The sequence below is a fragment of the Carlito syrichta genome, unplaced genomic scaffold (assembly GCF_000164805.1).
Source record: "Carlito syrichta isolate Samal-C Ts95f unplaced genomic scaffold, Tarsius_syrichta-2.0.1 Scaffold126411, whole genome shotgun sequence".
In the NCBI taxonomy this organism is placed as follows: Eukaryota; Metazoa; Chordata; class Mammalia; order Primates; family Tarsiidae; genus Carlito; species Carlito syrichta.
Genome location: NW_007070507.1, coordinates 195,290 through 219,133, shown reverse-complemented (window position 1 = coordinate 219,133; position 23,844 = coordinate 195,290). Strand labels below are relative to the sequence as shown.

Below are 23,844 nucleotides of genomic sequence, written 5' to 3'. Positions count from 1 at the left end.
CTGCCCCGCCCCTGCCTCACCCCTGCCCTGCTCCCATCCCTACCCTGCCCTGCCAGATACATCTCCACTCTAGCTTCAGTTGTAGTGACATGAGGCAATACCTCCCGGAAGTGGTCACTGATGAGGAGTTCCAGAAGCTCCTCCTCAAACTTCTCAAGGGAGGGATACAGGGTGAAGAATAAATCATCCAAGTACCATGTGATAGGCTTCTGACAGCGAGGCTTTTGGAGGGTGTCACCTGAAACAGTAAGAGGGTGCATATAAGATTATCCTTGGAGAGTGATCATAACCACTCAAAGCAAAGAAGAGGAAAAAAACTCACCGACTGGGGCTGGAACTGGCAGGACTCTCATCTGCACTGCACAGTCTGCCACAGTCTCCAGACTCAGTGCGGAAGGCGAGTAAGGGCAATTCAGGAATTCTGTGCTCCTGCCTCAAACCTAAGGGCCCCCTGAGCCTTGTGGGACCGCAGTCCCCCCACAGCCATGCTCTGCTGTGGAGGGGTGCAGGAAAAATGAAAGCCTTGAGCAGTGCCAGCTGCCATTTTCCAGGCACTCAACCCTTGCAGGGCCGAGCAGCTGCTTTCAGCCAGCTTGGAAGGGATGGGAGGGGGCCCAAGGGCAAACTCCTCTGGGGCTGCAGACAGTTCCTGGCTGAGAGGTTGCCTGAGAACACCTGAGGCTGGCTGCACCTTGATATGCAGATTACAGACTGCCCGAGGCCAAGATGGGCACCAGTGGGATGCAAGCTCTCCCACCCCTTGTGAACTCTCCTGTGCCCACTCTGCACAACAGCGCTGCAACACCCCCCCCACCCCCGTCCTGCGGGAGGCTTCTTCCTAATCTCCTCGGAGGCAGGAGTGCACACTTGTGGGATGCTTTAACTTCTTTCCCCTGTACTCCCTCGAAGGCTCACAACACACAGAAAACTGGGAAATCTCCAGAGTCCCACCCTCAGCCCAAGTGTGCTGGGCACTTCCTTGGAGCAACACTCCCCAAGAAGCCCCACAGCCACCATCACAGCCAGCTTTCTCCCACAAGCGCCACCTCCTGGCCAGAGGTCGACAGTACAGTCCGCCACACCGATAGAGCACCTCAGCTTTGGGGAAGCCCTGACCCCATACGCCAGTTAACCAGACTTTCTTTCTTTTTTTTTTTTTTTTTTTTTAGTCGGAGTTTCACTCCGTCGCCCAGACTGGAGTGCAGTGGCCGCTCCCGGCCACCGCAGCCTCGACCCGCCGGGCTCCGGCGATCCTTCCGCCTCACCCTTCCGAGTAGCCGGAATTACAGGCGCGCGCTACCACGTCCAGCTGATTTTTGATTTATTGTGGAGATGAGGTCTTGCCAAGTTGCCCAGGCGGGTCTCAAACCCGCGGGCTCAGGCAGTCCACTCACCTCAGCCTCCCAAGGCGCGGGATTATAGGCTGGGCCACCGAGCCCGGCAACAACACTTTCTAAGTCACCCCAGCCACTCAGGATGCTGTGAGCCAGTGCAGGTAGGCAGCACAGGACCGCACAGCTAGCAACTGAGAAACTCACCACACCAAGGCTATATATAAACCTACATCAGTCCCCTGCCAACCTCAAATAAGAAGAAATCGTCTGCCCAAATGAAAAAGAACCAGAAATATAATTGACAATATGAAAAAACAAAACAAAACCAGAGTTCTCCAACATCCCCAAAAGACCACACCAACTCTTCAGCAATGAACCCTAACCAAAATGAAATTTTTGAAATTCCAGACATAGAATTCAAAAGGTAAATTACAAAATTGATCAATGAACTCCAGGAGAAAATTGAAAACCAACATTCTGGAAATGAAAGAATAGGGATGTACAAAACACAGTAGAAAGTTTTAACAGTACATTAGAAAAAGCAGAAGAAAGTATCTCAGAACTTGAAGACAAAGTTTTTGAATGAACCCAATCAGACAGCAATAAAAAAAAAGAGTCAAGAGAGTGAAATAAAGTTTCCAAGAAATATGAGATTCTGTAAAACATCCAAACCTCGGAACCCTAAGTGTTCCTGAGGAAAAGGAAAGCAACAGGCTTGGAAAACCTATTTGACGGAATGATGGAGGAAACCTTTCCGGGACTTGTCAGGCTTAAAAATCCAGACACAAGAAGCCCAAAGAACCCTCAGAAGATTCAGTGCACAAGGTCATCCCCAAGGCGCATAATCATCAGGTTACCCAAAGCTAATGTGAAGGAAAGAATTTTAAGAAAAGTGAGACAAAAGTATCCAATAACTCACAAAGGTAAACCTATCAGACTAACAGCAGACTTCTCAGAAGAAACCTACAAACGAGAAGGGACTGGGGCCCTATCTTCAATCTCCTTAAACAGAATAACTGTCAGCCAAGAATTCTGTATCATGTAAAACTAAGTTTCATAAATGAAGGAGAAATGGAGTCCTTTGGAGACAAGCAAATGCTGACGAAATTTGCCAAGACTGGACCAGCTCTACAAAAAATACTCAAAGGAGTCCTGAATATTGAAACAAAAGATTGAAATACACCAGTAGAAAAATGCTGGAAATCATAAAGTTCACAGGCTTTATGGAACACTAACACAAAAGAGAAAATAAATAAAATAACCACATAACAACCAGTATGATGAATAGAATAGTACCTTACATATCGTTATTGACTCTAAATATAAATGGTCTCAATGTCCCACTCAAAAGATATAGACTGGCAGAATGGATGAAAAAAATACAAGCCGCCGGGCTCAGTGGCTCATCCTGTAATTCCAGCACTTTGTGAGGCCAAGGCGAGTGGACTGCCTGAGCCCGCAGGTTCGAGACCAGCCTGGGCAACTTGGCGAGACCGCGTCTCTCCAATATATCAAAAATTAGCCAGGCACAGTAGCACACACCTGTAGTTCCGGCTACTTGGAAGGCTGAGGCAGAAGGATCACCGGAGCCAAGCAGGCCGACGCTGGGGTGGCTGTGAGCATGCTACTGCACTCCAGTCTAGGCAACAGAGTGAGATCCCAACTCAAAAAAATAAAAAACAAAAGCCAAATGTCTACTGCTTTCAAAAGACCCACTTAACTCACAAAGACTCCTATAGACTCAAGATAAAGGGGTGGGGGAAAATATTCCATGCAAATGGAAACCTAAAACAAGCAAAACAAGCCATTCTCATATCAAATAAAACAGACTGTAAATTAACAACAGTAAAAAAAGACACAGATGGCTATTATATAATGATAAAGGGAACAATCCAATGAGAAGACACAGAAATTTTAAATACATATGTACCCAACACCAGAGCCCCTAGCTCTATAAAACAAATTCTATAGACCTAAAAAAAAGAGATAGCAATACAATAATAGTGGGAGACTTCAACACTCCACTGACAGCAACAGGCAGATCATCAAGGCAGAAAGTCAATAAAGAAATATTGAAATTAAACAGGACTCTAGAGGAAATGGAACAGACACCTACAGAACATTCCATCCTCAAGCTACAGAATATACATTTTTCTCATCAGCACATGGAACATTCTCCAAGACAGATCATATGATAGGCCACAAATCAAGTCTCAATAAATTTTTAAAAATCAGTATCATATAAAGCACCTTCTCAGACCAAAGTAGAATAAAGCTAGAAATTATCTCCAAGAAGAACTCATGAAAACAAACAAAAACACAGCAGCTAAACAGTTTGCTAATGAACAATCCTTGGGTCAACAATGAAATCAAGACGGAAGTTAACAAATTCCTTTAAACAAATGACAACAATGAAACAAGTTACCAAAACCTCTGGAATATAGCCAAAGCTGGGCTCACAGGAAAATTTATAGTGCTTAAGGTCTACATTAATAAAACTGAAAGATCACATATCCACAACCTAACATCACACCTCAAGGAACTAGAAAAACACAAACAAACCAAACCCAAAGCTAGCAGAAGAAAAAAAATAACAAAGATCAGAGCAGGACTACATGAAATTGAAATTTAAAAAAAATACAAAGGATCAATGAAACAAAAAGTTGGTTCTTTGAAAAGATAAACAGGCTGGGCGCGGTGGTTCAAGCCTGTAATCCCAGCACTTCGGGAGGCCGAGGTGAGGGGATGGCCTGAGCCCACTGGCTCGAGAACCGCAACTTGGTGAGACGGCATTTCTACAATAAATCAAAAAATTAGCTGGGTGTGGTAGGGCGCACCTGTAGTTCCGGCTACTTGGAAGGCCGAGGCACAAGGATCATCTGAGTCCAGTAAGTCGACACTAGAGTGGCTATGAGCATGCCCCCGCACTCAAGCCTGGGCAACAGAGTGAGATTCCAACTCAAAGAATTTTTTAAAAAGGGAAAAAGCAATTTCTGGACCCTTGACACACCCCACCAAGGACCACTCCTTTCCCCCACCTCCTTACACTCTTCTTGGGAGAGTGGCTCTTGTGCACTCTTCCCAATCTCTCTCCTTGTATTTTCTGTTGAATCCTCCTCCCAATCCATGAGACTCCAACTCAAAAAAAAAAGTTAAGAAAAGATAAACAAAATTGATAAACTAGCTACATTAATTAAGAAACAAAGAAAACTCAAATTAGCTCAATCAGAAAGGAAAAAGGAGACATTACAACTGATATTATGGAAATTCAAAAGCTCATCCAAGACTATTATAAACATCTCTATGCAAACAAACTAGACAATCTAGAGGAAATGGGTAAATTCTTGGAAACATACAATCCCCCAACCTTGAATCAGGAAGAACTAGAAATCCTAAACAGACCAATAACCAGTAGTGAGATTGAAACAATAAATAGAAGTGTCCTAACAAAAAAAAAGTTCAGGATCTGACAGACTCACAGATGAATTCTACCAGACCTGCAAAGAAGAAATGGTACCAATACTGAAGCTATTCTACAAGACTGAAAAGGAGGGAATCTTAACTCATTCTACAAGGTCAGTATCACTCCAATACCAAAGCCAGGAAAAAACACAGCAAAAAAAGAAACTGCAGACCAATATCCCTTATGAACATAGACACAAAATCCTCAACAAAATATTAGCAAGCTGAATTCAACAGCACATTAAACACACACACACACACACACACACATACACACAGCCAAGTGCGTTTTATCCCAGGGATGCAAGGGTGGTTCAACATACTCAAGTCAATAAAGGTGATACACTACAAAAACAGATTTAAAAACAAAAATCATATGATCAGTTCAATAGATACAGAAAAAGCATTTGAAAAAATCCAGCATTCCTGAAAAATGAAACGCAATCCTTATCTCTTCCCACATACAAAAATTAACTCAAAATGTACTCAAAACTTAAATGTCAGACCTGAAACCATAAAAATCCTAGAAGAAAACCTAGGAAAAACTCTTATGGACAAGAGCCTAGGCAAAGAATTTATGGTTAAAACACCAAAAGCAAATGCAACTAAAACAAGTAAGTGTGATTTAATTAAACTAAAAGCTCTGCAGCAAAAGAAACAATCAACAGAGCAAATAGGCAGCCTTCAGAATGGGTGAAAATATTCGCTAACTATTCATCTGACAAAGGACTAATACCCAGAATCTACAAATAACTCAAACAAACCAGCAAGAAAAAAAGCAAATAACCCCATCAAAAGTGAGCAAACGACATGAATAGACATCTCTCAAAAGAAGATAAACAAATAGCCAACAAACATATGAAAAAAATGTTCAGCATCATTCATCATCAGGGAAATGCAAATTAGACCACACTGAGATACCACCTTACACCAGTCAGAATGGCCATTACTAAGAAATCAAAAAACAACAGATACTGGTGCGGATGCAGAGAAAAGGGAATACTTGCACACAAATTAGTCTAACCTCTATGGAATGTGGTACAGAGATTTCACAAAGAACTAAAAGCAGATCTACCATTTGATCCAGCAACCCCACTACTAGGTATCTACCCTAAGGAACAGAGGTCGTTAGAGGAAAAAGACACCTGCAGCTGCATGTTCATCACAGCAGAGTTGACAACTGCAAAGATGTGGAATCAACCTGAATGCCCATCAACCAAGCAGTGGATAATGAAAATGTGGTGTGCATACACTATGGAATACTACACAGCTAAAAAAAAGAAAAAGAAAAAGAAAAAAAGAATGACACCATGTCTTTTGCAACAACATGATCATCCTAAGTAAACTGACTCAAAAACAGAAAACCAAATACCACATGTTCTCACTCATATGCAGGAGCTAAATGGTCACAAAGATGGAAATAATAGATGCTGGTGACATCAATAAGGGGGAAAGGGGACTATAAGGTAAGGATTCAGAAACTACCCCTGGAGCACAATGTTCACTGTCTGGGGAATGGGCCACCTGAGACCCCATCCCCACCACTACACAATATGTCCCTGTAGTGACCACACGTACATACCCCCTGAATCTAAAATGAAAAATAAAAATAAGGTCACATTCACAAGTTCCAGGGATTAGCACGGCAGCATTTCTCTTATGGGGCATGCACCTTTCAACCTACTTCTACTGTATATTACATGATGCCATTTCTAGGAAAATCTAGGTAAGACTCAACTATAATGACAGGAAGCCAATCAGAGGCTCCTGGGGGCTAGGGTAAGAGGAAGAGATTGACTGCAAAAGGACTCGACACTTTTAGGATGGTAGAAATGCTCTTTATCTTGATTGTTTTGATTGTTGCATGCCTGTTTATAGTTGTCAAACTCATCAAATTGTATGCAAAACTGGTCATTAGTAAGGCTAACTAATAAAACTGAAATATAAGCAAACAAACAAGCAAAGATTATTCTTGGCGATAAAACAACCTGTAGCAACTGGAGGGCACTCAGCCACCCCAGGTCTCAGACCACAGGTGGCAGGCCCTCCGGTTAGAAAGCACTGGGGCTGCTCTCACCGGAACACATCAGACCCACCTCAGTTCAAACCGGGACTGCTACGTGGAAGAAGCAATGTCAACCTCACCTGCAATCCAGATCCTATCCCAAGCCACCACCAGGAGCCAACTGTGTAACTCAGCAATTCAAAGAGCACAGATGTCAGAATGCAAAGCAGCATCTGCTCCAAGCCTAGCCTCCTTTCGTCACTTGCTTCCTCTCTTCAGCAAGAGCACAGCCAACTCTGCCACTGCTTTCTGGTGTTTACCTTGACCCATTTGGAAACACACAGGAATAGCACACGTGAGCAACTCTAGGCAACCAGCAAAAACACAGCCTGGATGACCCACAAGAAACGAGTCCTGGCCCTGATCCACTTCCAGCCTGTGGGCTCCTTGGAGACAGAGGATGGTGGCCCCAGGGCCTCGCTCGTGTCCAGTGCTGAGCAGGCACGTGACAAATCTCAGTTCACAGAGAGAGGACCTGGCTCTGACTGTGACCTCCTCCATGGACTCTGAAGCAAAGATGAGCCCTGAAGGATGCAGCAAAGCCAGTCGCCTCCCACCGAGCACTTCTTACTTCTTACTTCCCCACCATTTCATCTTCTAACCCCAGCTCCACCTTCTCCTATGTTTTTATCATTATGGACCTATGGCAATACAAGGTCCTATTTTTTTTTTTTGAGTTGGAGTCTCACTCTGTCACCCAGATTGGAGTGCAGTGGCATGCTCCCGGCCACCGCAGCCTCGACCTGCTGGGCTCCGGCAATGCTTCCGCCTCAGCCTTCCAAGTAGCTGGAACTACAGGTGTGCACTATCACGCCCGGCTAATTTTTTATTTTATTGTAGAGATGAGGTCTCGCCTAGTTGCCTGGGCGGGTCTCTCAATTCCAAAACTATATTAAAAAAAAAAAAAGGAAACACTGAGATAATACTCAAAGCTGATGAAGCTGCCATCAAAAGAGCACTCTACTACCCTGAGGGGAGGTGCTCAGCAGCACTGAAAGATCGTTTTGTCTTTGCCTTCATGTACATCAAAAGACTTAAAAATATACCCCGCTTCCTACCCCAGGAATTCCACTTTTGAACCTATTAAAGAAAATAATCAAAGATGGAAGCAAAGGTTTAAGTGCAAGACTACTCATTGGAACTTTATTGATAATAGAGAAAAATAAAAAAACAACCAAATGTTCAATAAAGAAACACTAATTAAACTGTCAATTCAAACCACATAAGTACAAAAAACTGTATTATCAGAGATTATTTTATGACTAAAAAATATTATATTTTAGGTAAAAAGAACATATAAAACCATATATTATTCCATTTGATGCCAATTTTATTTAAAAATATATGCACTTACATGTACACATATACGTCTGTAAGCAGCAATCACAGATTATTTTATTTCCTTCTTTACGATTTTCTGTATTTTTTCCATCACAGACATGCATTAGGTTTGTCCAGTGGGACAGAATGGAGACTTCAGAAATAAACTCATGCACCTACAGCCTACTGATTTTTGACCAATTTGCCAAGAACATACACTGGGAAAAGGCAGCCTCTTCAATAAGCGGTGCTGGGAAAACTGTACATCCACATGTGGAAGAATGAGATGGACTCCTTGCCTTTCACCACATATAAAAATCAACTCAAAATAGAATAAAGGCGGAATGGAAAACCTGAAACTATGAAGCTACTAGAAGAAAACATAGGAGAAATGATTCACAACACTGGGCCAGGCAAGGATTTTTTAAGTAAGACCTCGCTTTAGCATAGGCAACGAAAACAAAAACAGATAAATGGGATTATATCAAAATAAAAACCACCTGGGCAGCAAAGGACACAATTAACAGACAAAGAGATGACCTGCAGAATAGGAGAAAATGTTTGCAAACTATACATCTGACAAGGGGTTCATGTCCAGAATACATAAGGAACTTAACAGAAAAAAAAACCAAAAAACACCTGTTTAAAAAATGGACAGAAGACCTTAGGAAACGTTTCTCAAAAGAAGACATTCAAATAGCCATAAGTTATGTGAAAAGACCCTCAACATCACTAATCATCAGGGAAATGCAAATCAAAACCACAATAAGATAGCGCCTCACTTCAGTTAGAATGGCCACAATCCATAAAACAAAAGAAAACAAGTACTGGTGAGGATGAGGAGAAAAGGGAACAGGTATACACTGTATTATATATCACAACCGAATGAGAGTCTACAATGACCTCAATAAAAATTCCAATTCAAAACAATCTTCCCATATTGTGACTCTTTACAAATGAACAACTATCCAGCTTCCAATATGGCAGCAAAATAAAATCAAACCCTCTGTGAACTACACAAATGAATGCCCCCACCCTGCAAGGACCAGTGCCTCTTTGGCCCTGTCAGGGCTATCAGATATTATCCAGCCAAGACACCCTTTTCAAAAGTGAGTCACAAAAGCCCAGAGTTCCTTAGCAGAATGTATAACAGAGACAATAACAACATCAGAAAGCAGACTGAGAGTATGCACGGCTCCGAGCCCTGTTTCCCCGCTGTCCCACACACAAGAGAAAGGCTGAGCAAAGCATATCTCCTCCCTAAGATGGTTCGAGGCTGTTGCGGAGCTATGTCCTACCTTCTAGAAGAGCCTGCGCCCGGCTTGGCTGCCAGTCTCCTCTGGACACTGGGCGTGTGCTCACCCGCCCACAGAAACCCTGCCCACTAGACTGTAAACAGCAGCACAAACTGTTGTTCATGGTGCAATTTTGCAGGTGTCAGTACCTCAGTGACCAACTGGCTGCTACACACCAGGAGGGCAGACTTGGACTAGCACACTCAGGCCTCTTCTGAGATGTGATCTTGCAGGATGAGAAGCTGGGCTCAGGCTTCTTTAATTCAAAATTCCCCTTTCCATCCAGGAGACCCCTTGGCCCCCCAGCTAGATGTAGGACACTAAGAACAAAATACTTCTATCTTCTTAGGGCACCCCACCTACTCTGCCCCAGTAAGGGGACACAGCCAGTCCTCGGTGACCACAGGCATTATGTTTTGTCTGCAGCTCTACTGACACTTACTGGCAAGTCACAAAGTGATGAACACCCCTCGGGCCCCAAGACTCCCAGGTCAGGAAGCCTGACAAGGCTGACTTTAAAGGCACACAGTTCATCCTCAAGATCAGGACAGGCCAGGCGACAAATCACAGAGGGGCTTGAAGGGCCCTCCTTGGTCACAGAGCCAGGGACAGGGAAATGGCCACAGCCCGGGTCTCAGAGCCTGATGCAGGTTTTCATGTTCTCTTCACTCCACAGTGAAGGGACAATGAGATATCCTGTCTCCTCTCCTTTCAGGAAATGACAGGCAGATTACAGAGACAAGAAGAGTCCCTAAAGGGGGCTGTGGCAGGTATGTTCACCTCGGCGAGCCATGACAGCCCCACCCTGGAGTCACGACTTACTCCTGCTCAGAATTAGCGCCTCGCTTCTCATTTCCCTTCATCTCTTCTCTGGAATGTTGGGAGAACAGTGACTTCATGGGGGACCTCCACCCTGGACACATCCAAGAAATTAACTAACTCAGATATAACATCTGCATCCCAGCACAAACCAGAATGCCTATACCACACACAGGGACGTCATCCCCAACACAAACACTCTGTGCTGCAGCCAAGCTGCCTCCTTTTCTTCAGAGTCTCGCACATATCGATGAGCCAAACGCTCATCACATCACTACTCTTGATCTCAGCCCCTCACACACAGGGTCAAATCCTGCCCTTCCCAGAACCAAGCAGCGGGTCAGTCACCCGAGGCAGCAGGTTCTGGCAGTGCCAGGAATCTCCAGCATGTGACAAGCAGGAAAGAGTCAATGTGACCCCTTCTCCTGGATTCCTCAAGACAGCCAGACAAAGAGCCAAAGAACCAAAGGAGCACTGGACCCAGGTCACAAGGACCATCCAGCAGAATCCCATAGCAGAGTACAGATCCAGTGTTGTCAGAGCAAGGCCAGAGCACACCCCCATCAGTGTCAGAACATACCCCAACAATGTCAGAGCACCCCCATCAAGATCAGAGCACACCCCCCACAGTGTCAGAGCACACCCCCAACAGTGCCAGAGCACACCCCTAATGTCAGAGTATCCAGTGACCTCCAATGTCAGAGCACACCCCCAACAGTGTCAGAGCACACCTCCAATGTCAGAGTATCCAGTGACCTCCAATGTGAGAGCACATCCCCAACAGGGTCAGAGCATATCCCCAACAACATCAGATCACATCCCAACAGCATCAGAGCACACCGCCAATAATGTAAGATCACACTTTCCACAGTATCAAAACACACCCCCAAAAATGTCAGAGCACACCCCCAATGTCAGCGCACACCCTCACAGTGTCAGAGCACACACCCCTAACAGTGTCAGAGCACAGCCACAGCGGTGTCAAAGCACAGCCCCAACAGGATCAGAGCACACTTCCAATGTCAGAGCATACTACAACAGTGTCAGAACATACCCCCAATGTCAGAGCACATCCCCGTCAAGGTCATAGTACACCCCCATCAAGGTTAGAGCACACCCCCAACAGGTCAGAGCACACCCCTAAAGCTCCCACAGCTGGGTAAGGATTGACCCAATTCCACCACAGGAGAACTAACCTTTGAAAACCACACCAAGACAGAGTCCTTAGCCTTTCCCATGAATTTCAGTTCCTAAAAATAATCAAGTCACAGCACATCCATGTTCATCAGAACATTGCTCAGTATAACCAAAAGGTAGGTGCAATCCAAGAATTTATCAACAAATGAATAAGCAAAACATGATCTATCTATGCAAAGGAATATGATCCGGCCTTAAAAAGGAAGGAAATTCTGATACATGCTAGAACATGGATGGACCTTGAGGACATTATGCTGAGTGAAATAAGTCAATCACAAAAGGACAACTACTGTACAACTCTGCTCATATGAGGTCCCTAGAATAGTCAAAATCATGGTGACATAAAGTAGAAAGGTGGGTGCAGGGCTGAGGGGAGGAGGGAATGGGGAGTGAGTGTCTGATGGGGACAGTTTCAGCCTGGGAAGACAGAAAGGTTCTGGAGACAGATGGAGGTGGTGGTTGCACAGCCATGTGAATGTGCTTCATACCACTGAACTGTGCACTTACAGATGGCTAAGACAGTATATTTTATGTTTATTTCACCTCAACTGAAATTGCCATCACCATCAAGTCACTGATACCATGGTACAGTTTGGGTGAGATCTAGTAACAGCAGTTTCTCATCGATTTCACAAAGATAGGAGCAAGTGTTTCATGAAAGCATTTTCCCAAGGAAGGAAGACAGAAGTGACTTGAGGGTCATGAGACACTACTCAGGAAGGGCTTCAAACCAGATTGCCAGCGCTATTTCCTTCCCCCACGTCCCCCACCACAGGCCATGCTGAACTGCAGATGGTGCTCAACCCCTTCTGGCCCATTACCCCCAGGAGCCCAGTGCCTTGAGACAGACCGTAAACTAGCAAAGACTCACAAAGCAGACAGAATCCAAGAAGATTTACCCATTTCTCCATGAGCTGGAAGGAGGCCAGGGATGGGCTGCAGACCAGACACCAGAAGGTTCTCGGGAAGCAGGTGGAATGCAGCCTCCAGGGGCGGGTGTGGCCTCAGGGTGTAGTGCAGGCTGCAGTTCTCCATGATGGTCATGTGCTTGTTTTCTGGGGAAGAAAACATCAATGTGATTGCTAAAAACAAAAGCACTCCCGGTCAAATCGGTCAAGAAACAGACAATCTTAGAAAAAAAACACAAAAACAGAAAAGGTATTTTTTTATGGAGAGAGGAGACCTACCCTTTGTTCAGCCTAAAAGTGGAAAGCATGGATCCTTAATAACTCTCTCGGTAAAGTTGCAATTAAAGAGGTTTTTTTGTTTGTTTGTTTCGTTTTAGAAACAGGGTGTCACTCTGCTGCCCAGGAGACCTGGTCATAGGGATCATAGGTCACCGTAAGTTCGAACTCCTGGGATCAGGTGATCCTGCCACCTAGGATTACAGGCATGAGCCACCACGCCCAGCCTACAGACATTTGGTTTTAATTCAACATAAAATCTCTCCTGCCCACCTCTCCCCTAGTCTGATGAGGGACAGACAAGCACAGGGCTCTGTGGTTCCCGGGCACGCTGGCCCCCACCATCAGAGGAGGTCGGAAGATACTCAGGAGCCACGGCCTGCCTTCCTTAGGCGCCAGCACTTACATCCATCAAGTCTCACCAAGGAGCAGGACTGGAGGGAGGCCACAGCATCAGAGTCAGAGCCCTGTCCTTAAGTAGGCACCATTCTCCTGGGGTGACAGCTGAGACACAACCATACCCACATCCATATGGCATGGGTGAGCTGGACCCAAACCATGAATGAGTTCGGATAATGCCTCAAGGGAAGTGAGAGGAGGAAGCAAATGCTCTCAGCAAGGGCGCGAGGAACGGGCTCCCTGAGAAAACAATACCGGGGAAGAGCTTGGGCATGTGGTGGGAGGAGTCAGCACTCAGGACCGAGGGACGGCATCCACAGAAACTGGGTGCAGAAAGGGGAACACCCCAGAACCACAGAGCCGCAGATATGCCGTCTTCACATTCCCATATTCCCAGATTGTCCACCTTGCTTTGGTTTGATTTCCTCCACTGACAGGGACCTCCCCAACCCCCAAGGCATGCCTTTCATCTTAGCCAGGCTGGTTATGAGAGTTCTGGTTGTGGCCATATTGTGGAAGGCTGCTGAGAATTAAAAATTCATCTCATTCATTTTCTGATTTCATAAAGGAGCTAAATATGAACTATTGTAAATTCCTGAAAACTGCATTTATAATACCTAACCACGCCAAACATAGAATCTGCTTACTTTAAAATTGAAAATGCTGCAGAAAGACATTTTACCTACATGGCTGGTCAGAGAGAAAATTGGCACAACCCCTACGGAAGGCCCCTAGGAGAAATATGGCAAAGCCCAAATGCTCAGACCCTCAGAGCCAGGTGTTGCACTCAGTTAGGATTGTATCTTGCAGGTCCACCCCCAGGTTGGCAGAAGGGCAGGCAGCCACCACAACGTAGCTTCCATCCTTTTCTTCCAGAACCACCCGAGCATCGTGTGTAAAAGACTGACTCAGTCAATCATGGAACATCAATCCAGTAAAACACCACAGAACTGTTAAAAAAAAAAAAAAAAGGGCTTTCCATGCACTGACAGGAAACATTCCCCAAGATCAACTGTCAGGGAGAGAAAGTTACACGCATGTGCAGCTGTGTCCAGGAAAGATTCTAGAAACATCCACAGGAATGCAGAGAGAGGTTCCAGGTGGCAGGCGGACCAGGGGAAAGGAGCCCTCACTCTGAACTTTCACATTTCTCAAACTCTGGGTCATGTGAGCATATCACCATGACCAGCACCTTTCTGGAAATGCCAAGTGCAAGGATGAGCTCACGATCCCAAGGCTGGCTCCTCCTCATACCTCCCACGTAAGTTCCCGGCTTCCACTAGAACACTGGAATAGCATCTGGGATTGTGGACATGGAATGAACGTGGTGACTGTGTACATTCTATTAAAAGTTCCCACTTCTAAGGATACTCCAGGAGAGAAAACCCTGGCAAGAATATTATTAGATTCTGTTGAAAAACAACCTAAAAGCCAATCTTTATAAATAAAATTAAGTTTTTAACTGTTTCCCACCATGAGATTTTCACCAAGTTCCATGGGGGGAAGGCTGGTTTGACTCCATAACACAGGTCATGTAGCACACACAACAGCTCCAAGCATCCAGGCAATTTCCCATCTCAAGAGACAGGAAGTCACCCTCCCCACCAGATCCACCCGGCCACTCTACCCCGCCCACACTCCCAGGGCAAGCAGGTCCTCTGTGCTTCAGGCCTCACCAGTGTCCCAGTGGCCAGAGTTCTCCCTCCTCACTTCCACAGGGCATCACCATCATCCTCCAGGTGCACAGTAGCGGAGTGGGCTGCACAGCCCAGCCCTCCTGAGTAGCATACCTCTGGCTGCCAGGGAGGAGCTGGTCACAGAGGCCCAGCAGGAACCCCCAGCCCACACCCTAGGACAGGCCTCTCCGCCCTGGGCTTCATGGAAGATGGGAGTCCTTGCCGTGTTGGAGATAACTAAGGGACATTACAATCAGATTTCCTTGGACAGCCAGTGGCCAGCAATGGACTGCTACTACTTCATCTGGTGGGCAGAGCTGTTCTCCAAGAGGCAGAAAGGCCAATTCCTGCCCCCGGGTGGCTCCCCCAGGTGGCTCCCACAGGCCCTCCCAAGCTCATTTGCTCACAAAGCAATGCCCTCCCTTTGGGCTAGTGCATCTCAGCTCTTTTAAATTATGCCAAAACCCAAGATCACGGTACATTTGCCTAAACCTATTAAATAAATGAGCTAGGCTAACAGTGGTTTACACAGAGAAAGATCACAAGACAGAGTGAGCTCAAGGTAGAGAATACTCAGGAAAGGCATGAGACCAGCAGGTGTGGCCGAGGTCAGGCCAGCTCTTACGTTCTGTGGGGTCCTGGAGAAGTGGGTGCAGGAGGGCTCTGGGGGTGCCATGGTACAACCGCAACCTGAAAGACAGGAGCCAGGAGCACACATCACTAGCTGCACACTCAGAAGGAAAGCATGGGGAAGCCCCAACCACCACACTTACTAGAGCCTTCTAAACCCACCAATCACATCCACCGCAGAAAACAGAGCAGCTGAGGGGAACATCAGCTCTCCAGTCCTCAGTGCTCCTGGTCAAGCATGCCTGGCATACAAACAGCCCTGTCCTAAGGCAGCTGAGGACCAAGGAGCCAAAGAACAGTGGACGCTTATAAAACTCTGTAGTGTCCCAAGAAAGACACCATTTGAGGAATGTCCATGTTTGTGCATCTGGAGCAGGAATTCCCAGCCAGGGATGATTCTGCCCCCTGGGCACACTTGGTGATTGGTTGTCACAATGGGCAGGGGGTGCCCCTGGCATCTAGCAGGTAGAGGACAGAGATGCTGCCAAACATCCCATACCACACAGGATGGACCCCCACAGCAAGGAAGTATCTGGCCACCCTGTCGGTGGTGCCAAGGTTGAGAAACCCTGACCTAGAGCAATGCTGTCAACTTCACCCCTGGCTGAAAGGACTGGGTGGCACCTTGTCCATCTCTGTTCATCTAGCTCCTGCACAGAGGCTGGCACATAGTACGTGTTCAGCCAACGTCTGCTGAATGAATACCTTTCACCCACTGGGTGCCTGTTTGTGGAAAACACATTAACACTCAAGCAGCCCTTATGAGATATGCATGTTATCAGCCCACTTGCACAGATGGATGAATTCCTGAATCATCCAAGATCGAATGAATCAATCGTCAAGGAGTTTAAACAATGTGTCTGAGCCCCACAGGGAATCAGTGATGGAGCGAGGCATGAGTCCATATCTGCCCTAGTTCAGATCCAATCATCATGGTCAAAGCCAATCTTCACTCTGGCCTAAAGCACAATCCTTTGGCTCACTGAAAAGTGGCAACCCCCCTCCACTCCCAGGCAAAAAACACCCCACATCATGCTGATATGAGCACACAACTTCAGGTGACAAATGTAAGGCTTTCTATTGTCACCAAGAGATGAACAGCCAAGCCACCACAGGAAGATGCCAGAAAGCCCCCAGATGGAGAAGACAAGGGGGTACCGTTTGTCTTGGGAGGCAGCAGCAGGAGACTCTGGCCTGTTGCTGAAGATCCGAAGGATTCCGAAGCCACATGACAATGCTTGGAGGGCCCCATCCTGTCTTCTGCCTTCAGCGACCACCTCTACCACCGCCACAACGTTAGGGTGGTTTAAGGATGTGTGAAAATACAAGGGCTGCAAAACAGAAGCCAGAGGGTGGGCTGGGTGTCCATGGCCTGCAGAGAACACACACACAGAAGACAGGTGCTGTTCCTCACCCAACCGCCATCTTAGACACAACACAAGCATCCAGGACTCTCACCACATGCCCCACGGGGAACACTGCATCCCCTCCAGATGCAAGGAAAATAAGCATGCTAAAATAGCTCCCTCAGAGTTGAGCTGGTATCAGAACTATCATTCCAGAACACCTAACACCCAGGACACAGGACTATCTGCTTCTGCTCCAGGAACTTCCCACGCCCTAGGAATTCCACCACAAAAAAGTGTCACCACACCAGCACAAAGGGGCAGGAGTGGTTGTGCACTCCACCGAGGGAATAACACCAGGCAGGACCACGGTGAGATCAGTCCAAGACATCACAGGTCCACCACAGACCCATGAGATGACCAGTCCACGCCCCACTTCACCTGACACTCAACACAGATGTCAATCCCAACTGACAGTACTGACTCAAAACCTGCTTCACGTGTAACTATTATGAAGCTTCATCTGAACTGACTGTATTTAAACTAGGAAGGATCCTAAGATTTCTCAAGGTACTAAGTTCAGAGCCCAACTAAGGTCTTTTTATACCCAAAACAGACATGAGGTCATTTTATTAAAAGATTTCTTGAGATCTAAGCCAAGTAGATAATATTCAAGTTGATCTTAAAAGGTTTTCCACTGGCAACCTCTCCATTCCCCAACATGCAAATGGCTGACCTCTGACTCTCTGCCTTCCTGCCTACCCCCAGAGCTGGGGGGGGGGGAAACCTGAGAGGACAGGTGGGTCAAATCCCTCTCTGCATTTAACATGGGCATGCCCACTTGGAAATGAAAGCAGCTTCACTCTGTTGCTTCCTTTCTAGTGCATTAAATTCAATGCAGTTGTTTTTCTTTAACACTAATGAACATCACAGACACAGAAGACAGAGACGGAGCTGCTGTCTGTCTAAGTTAGCTGACCAACAGGGAACAAGCACCCACAGGCATCAGAAGAGGTGCTGAGCTGGGCGCTGGACTCAGAGTCCTCATGACCTGACATCAGGCTGAGTGGCTGAGCACAAAGACCATCCCCAAAGCAGAGGGAAGTAGGGCAGGGCCAAGGCTGATCTTCTGCATGGTGATTTAAACTTGGAATAATCCTCCTATTAAGGAGTCATTACCATGGTGTCACTGAGAAAACGTTTACTGTCATCACAGACTGTCAGCCCAGGATAACAGAGAGACACATTAAAACATCAGCCATGAGATATAAATCGTTATTCTATTATCTTTTATTGCAAAATGATGAAATAATGACCACTTACAGCTGACAGGTGGTTGGATCAAAAGAGAATTATGCTTCTGTTTCCAAGACTCAAGAACTGTTTTTTAAAAGCCCCACTGTGAAGTCAAGTTGGTCATTATCTCACCTATTATATTTATACCCGAGCATATCCGTTTCATGAACACTACCTACTTCTCTTGGCAATAAAATAAACACTTTCAACTCTGATTCGAAGCAGCAATCATCTCCCACTTGGAGGTCACCTTGAAATTACTCTACCTAAGGCGGTGAGATGAGCGACCAAGGGCATATCCCAAGTGCAAGTTTACGGCTACACTGCTCCCTTTCGTTTACCACCAAAAATAATTCTTTTGAGACCAAAACAACAACAACAACAGAGCTCCACAGCTGCTTGTCTTGGCTGGTTCAACCTTAGAATCAAAAGGACCCATCTTTCATCAGGAGCCAGCCACTGGAGGCACCATGCATTATAAGCCCAGTTGGTGTACAAGTATTATTACTGATCGGTAAGGACATGTGCTCTTTTCCAAAAATCATTCATTGGCCCTCCAGTCCAGAAATGGCACCACACTAAAGAATGTATAAGGAAACTGGAAAATAATTCAGCCTTCAAGAGGCTCAGGGCTCAGAGGCTTGATAAAGGACACATTAGATGGATAGAAAGTACCAGCCTGCTCAGGCGTGAACAGTGCTGAGATGCTGTGGATGCAAAGGGCCTCCCAGGGATGAAGACACGAGCAGGGCTGCACAGCCAAAATCCTCAGGTCATCCTTGCAAAGTCACGTTAGAGCGAATCACCTGTACCCCCCACCCACCCACTCCCCACCCTCCTGGCACAAAAATGGGCTCAGCCAGAAGTCAGACAGCACTCAGCTGGCAGCCCTAGACACAAGCCCTCAGTCAAGGGAAACTACATGATGCCAAGGCTGTACTTTTGGGCGGGACATTCGCTGCAGCCACTGCAGTACATGATTAACAGGGTACACTAAGCCCCTCACTGGCCTGCAGGAGAAGGGCCCCGGGACACAGGAGCCGGCTCACTCACCCACCCTGGACAGGTTTCTCCCTGACAGGTTAAACAACTCATAAATCATTTAAGTGTTCCTGTCCTCATGACCTGATCTTCAAAAACACGGCCACCATTCTGCCTCAGGGCCAGATTTCCATCTTTCACCTGCGGTGACGAGTCAGGATGCAGAAGCCATGGCCAGGCATTCCCCACTGTGTTTCACGTGAGCTGGCGCCGACGTGACACGGATGACAGGGCCAGAAAGTGCAGAGCAAAATTAAGCCAGTCCTTTCCAAGGAAGGCTTTAAAAATAAACCCTTACTAGAATGTCTCTAGGAAGGCAAGCAATTTAAGTAATCCACGCAGTTTCCACATGCTCGCCTCACAGTATGGGTTCAGTTCCCTGGACACTACTCATCAGAAACATGAGAGGGAGGGGCCCACCGCTCCGACAGCAAAGCGTCACAACTGTAGGGACAAGGCCAGCATCCTGCCCTAAGACTTATCTGGCCGCCAGGTCAGTGGGGCCAAGGCTAAAAATTCCTGGCCTAGAGCAATGCTGCCAACTTCAGCCCGGGCTGAAAGGACTGGGCACCGCCGGTCCGTCTCTGTCCGTCAAACTGCTCAGAGAAACCGGCATGCCGTAGCCGCTAGGCCGACGACTGCCGAGCACACACCGCCTGCCCCCTGGGGCCTACTGGCGAGAACACATTGCTTAACACTCGAGTGGCATGTGTGAGATGTACGCCGTTCTCTCTCATCATCCGATGAACGGATTCAGGGTCAAGGAGCTGAAACAACATGCCTGCTGTCCCACAGGAACAAACCTGTGATGGGCAGGACTCCAGCCCACATTATCCTCCTCAAATCCAACACTCATGGCCAAGGCCAGCCCTCACTCCAGGCTAGAGAACAACTCCTTGGCTTACTCAGAAAAGGCAACAAGAAAACCCAAAGCAAGAGGCACCCACACTGTGCCGTTGTGAGCTCACAGGAGCACAGCTGATAAGCTTCTACTGTCCCCAGACGCCTGGCAGTTCAAGCACTGCACAATTAAGCCCCAGTATCGAAACATCACAGAGAGATTTCTCCTTCTAGAAATCATTTTCTTTCACCCCCATCTCAGGCTCCCACCCGCCTCACTGGTTTCTGCTGAGCCAGGAGGAAAGCAGCCCTCCATGGCTGCAGACAGATGGGCACACAGAGCCTGCCCTAGGGCCAGCCTGGACCATGAGCCTCCCTCTATGGAAACAGCTCTCGGGAAAGGAAGCCGCTTCTGCTTCTGCTGCAATTACTTGCATTCAGGACAGACTCCCCTAGGCAAGTGACACCAAAGACCTGTGAGAGGCTGCAGCTGCTCCACAGCAACAGCTGACGCACATTCCAGAACCTGCTGGCTCAGCGAGGCATTCCAAAGGGCTCCAGGAGCTTCCCTGGACTACAATGCTCTTCCGTGATGGCTTCACTCCCAAAGGGGAGCCCTGCCAAGTTCACTCCGGAGTCACCTTCTCATGGTGTGGTTACCGGACCACCTTGCCCGGTGCGAGCAGCAGAGGCCAGTGGTGGCCCAGGAGTCTGTCCTGCCAATCTGGCAGTTTCCTCTGTATCCTTGGCAATCTGAACACAGAAAAATGGGCTTTGTTTCAGTTTAGTTAACTAAAGAGAATTCCCCTTTGCTCTGTGTGTGCGCATGCGTATGTGTGCTTGTGTGTGTGCATATCATGTACACATTTCTGTTCACACGTGTGCAGGGACATTCCTAGGCAACCCGATCACCATGTCACTGCGAGGGTGGGTGACTGCCCCTGTTACCTGAGCAACACTGGGGCTGGCATGCACTGGCTTTGGGTTCAGGCTGTCTGTTGAGACCACCAGGCTTCCTGCTCAGTAACTCTCCTCAAATAAGACGAGAGACAAGCACACCACCAGGGGCTGGGTCATGGCTAGTTAAGGAAAGACTCCACGGAAGATGTGTGTTGTCTCAGGAAAAAAATGGAGAAGCTGCCTGGCACCACGGCTGCCAAGATGAGTTTTTAAAAGAGTTTTTTTTTTTTTTCTAGTGGTTGAATGAATTACTAACTGTCTCGGAGGAAGTGAAAAGCAATTCCTCGCCACCAGGGAGGGCCTCAGAGAACACAGACTTCTAGGCTCAGAGCCGAGAGAGGTCTGAAGGCTGCTCTCCTGTCCCTAGCCCTGCTCCCGTAGCCGAGCCCTCAAGGGGGATACGGGCCCAGTGCAAAGAACATCATTATACGAAAAAAAAAAAAAAAACACCCAGCCCAGAGTGAAGATAAAACTTCACTGTCCAAAGTCTTTTTCCAGGATATTGTTGTTTGCACAGTCAAGAAACAGTACTTTCTCTCAGGGCTGCATATCCTACGACCCATGATTAAGCCCAGAGCACGAGAAGGCAACTCCTTAGTGCACGTGTACCTGGACAGCCATGGTGGCTCCAAACGCAGTCCCCTGTGACCAGTGGCTCATAGACCTCAAATCAAATCAAATCCCCTCAAGCCATTGCCAAGGGGTGAAACAAGAAAAACACAGGCAATTAGCAAAACCAGAAAAAGACCTCTGCCAAATCTCAGAACCACCTCTAAAAGGGGTTCTCTGTCTCCACAGGAATGAGGCTGGAGCAACCAGTGAGCTCAATGCCTTACACCACCACACCCTCACGCCTACGAATGTTCCCACACACGTGTGAACAGAAACGTGTACATGGTACGCGCACACACAAGCACACACATGCATGCACACACACAAAGTAAAGGGGAATTCTCTTTAGTTAGCTAAACTGAAACAAACCCTGATTTTGTGTGTTCAGAACATCAAGGAGACAGAGGAAACTGATGGGCTGGGAGGACAGACTCATTCCTGGGCCACCACTGGCCTCTGCTGTTCGCACTGGGCATAGCAGCCCAGTGAAGACATTCCTGAACAATCTGGGCTGGAAACACTCCAGGTGCCCCACACAACCCCGGCTACAGTCTCCACTCCTGGGACTCCACGGCTGAGGGTGCAGATTTTTCCAGTAACTTTAAGGACTGTGTGTTCCACTTGGCCCCCACCCATTTCCAGCCTCCACAGGAGTCATGACCAGATGGTCACCAAGGCTGAACTGAGCAGCTCCGACAGACAGCTACATTCAAGCCACCAGCTCAGGCCTCCCAGACTCGGAACAAGTGAATTAGTTTTCCTGAGATCAGAACTGCAAAGGGAAAAGGGCCCACAATCCACAGCTCAGGATGCAGTGGAATCAGAAGTGCTGCCCGATGTCTGCGGCTACAGAAGTCCTCTTAGTGGCATAGATTTAATCCCTAGATAAGTGGAGAAGGAGAAGAGTCAGTGCTGAAGACCAAGTCCCACAATGTGACCAGAATCCTACAGGGATCGTTATTCTGTGGCCCAGCACATCAGGGGACAGAAGGCCTCTACTTTCAGCCTGGAGCCTAGGACCTCCTAGAGTCATGGTCACAGATGCCAAGCCCAGTACGAATGCTGAAGACGCGCCTAGCAGAGTAAGAGGGTGGAGAGGAGGAGGGGGGATGCATCCTAGGGCCTCGGTAACTGCAAAGTCTCCCAGTACTGGTTTCAGAGACTAATTCCACCCCTTGACATGCCACAAAATCTTCTGAAACAAAAGGCCTGCAGATCCGCCATGTTCTGATGTGGTCCCTCTAGGACTCTCCCCACTCAAGTTCAGTTGTGAAGCAGCTGCCAGGCATGGGGAAGACCTCCATGACATCCCTAGCTCTTAGAGTAAAACCCCAGGTCCCTAAGAAGACTCAGCCAAGGAGATGCTGCCCAGCCACTTTGCCGAGCCCACCTACTGCCCCGTGAAACAGAAGGTCACAGCGGGCAAGGGAGGCAGCATAGTCAGACACACCCACGTCTACCGCCCAGGGCTCCACTCACTGGCCTGGGACCAGAGGCATCACTCCATCTCCAAGTACCTCAGTGTCCTCCTCTTAAAAATGGGACTTAGAATACCAACTTCCACAGGAGGATGATGAGCATGAAATGGCCCCACCCTGGGAAAGGAAGGCCACCACTGGAACAAACTGTCACAACACTGAGCTTCCCTGCCCCCTCCGCACACCTAAGAAAGATCAGAGGAAACAGCCCGTCCCTGGAGGGCCACCCGAAGGCAGCACCAGGCCAGGTCATCAGCAACATCACCAGCCACAGAAACTCATTACCAACCCCATGCCATATAGAAGGCATGGAGTGCTGATGGCCCATGCCGAAACAGAACTGCAAGGGGCCACCCACTGTCGCACACATGACTTAACAACATGAAACCTTTTCTCTCCAACATGGCTAGCCAGAGACCTTTCAGAGCTATTTGCATAAGCTGTTTGGCAACCTGAATGTCAGACACACTTTTAGTTCCCATGACATGTGTTCTTACAAGTCTCCATTTAATCTTCCTGACCCCTGGAGCGTTTTCTCCCCTGACTAACCTTGTGAACTAAGGGCAACAGCTGGACTCAACCCACACCAAGACACGCACGGTCCTAACATTCAGTGATGACCAAATACAAAGAGTGGTGTGGTCATAGCCCTCCTGAGGCAGTGGCACCAACTGGAGCCTGAGCAGTCCCCAGCAGGAAAGCTATACCCCTCAAGGGGTTATGTCTCAAAGGACAGCCATTGTCACTACCATCTACAAACTGCACAACACCAGGCCTCTTGGGTCTCACTCTACACCTGAGAAACATAAACTCAAAATAGCCCAGACCCCCTCATCACCTCTGACTGTGGCCTGCAGACTTGCCATATTCTGATGTGGTCCTTCCAGGAC

At 47.5% G+C, this 23,844-nt stretch overlaps 1 protein-coding gene across 1 annotated transcript in view; it reads right to left on the bottom strand.

Moving 5' to 3' along the window:
• The window catches only part of NPHP4 (nephrocystin 4), a 125,034-nt gene that overhangs the window by 92,398 nt on the left and 8,792 nt on the right, over positions 1–23,844 (bottom strand). Inside the window, exons 3-6 of the mRNA XM_008048580.1 lie at positions 16,540–16,712; positions 15,377–15,441; positions 12,392–12,547; positions 102–238 (exon numbers count right to left, since the gene is read on the bottom strand). Of these exons, the coding sequence (XP_008046771.1) occupies positions 102–238; positions 12,392–12,547; positions 15,377–15,441; positions 16,540–16,712 (531 nt within the window). The remainder of the gene's footprint in view (positions 1–101; positions 239–12,391; positions 12,548–15,376; positions 15,442–16,539; positions 16,713–23,844) is intronic.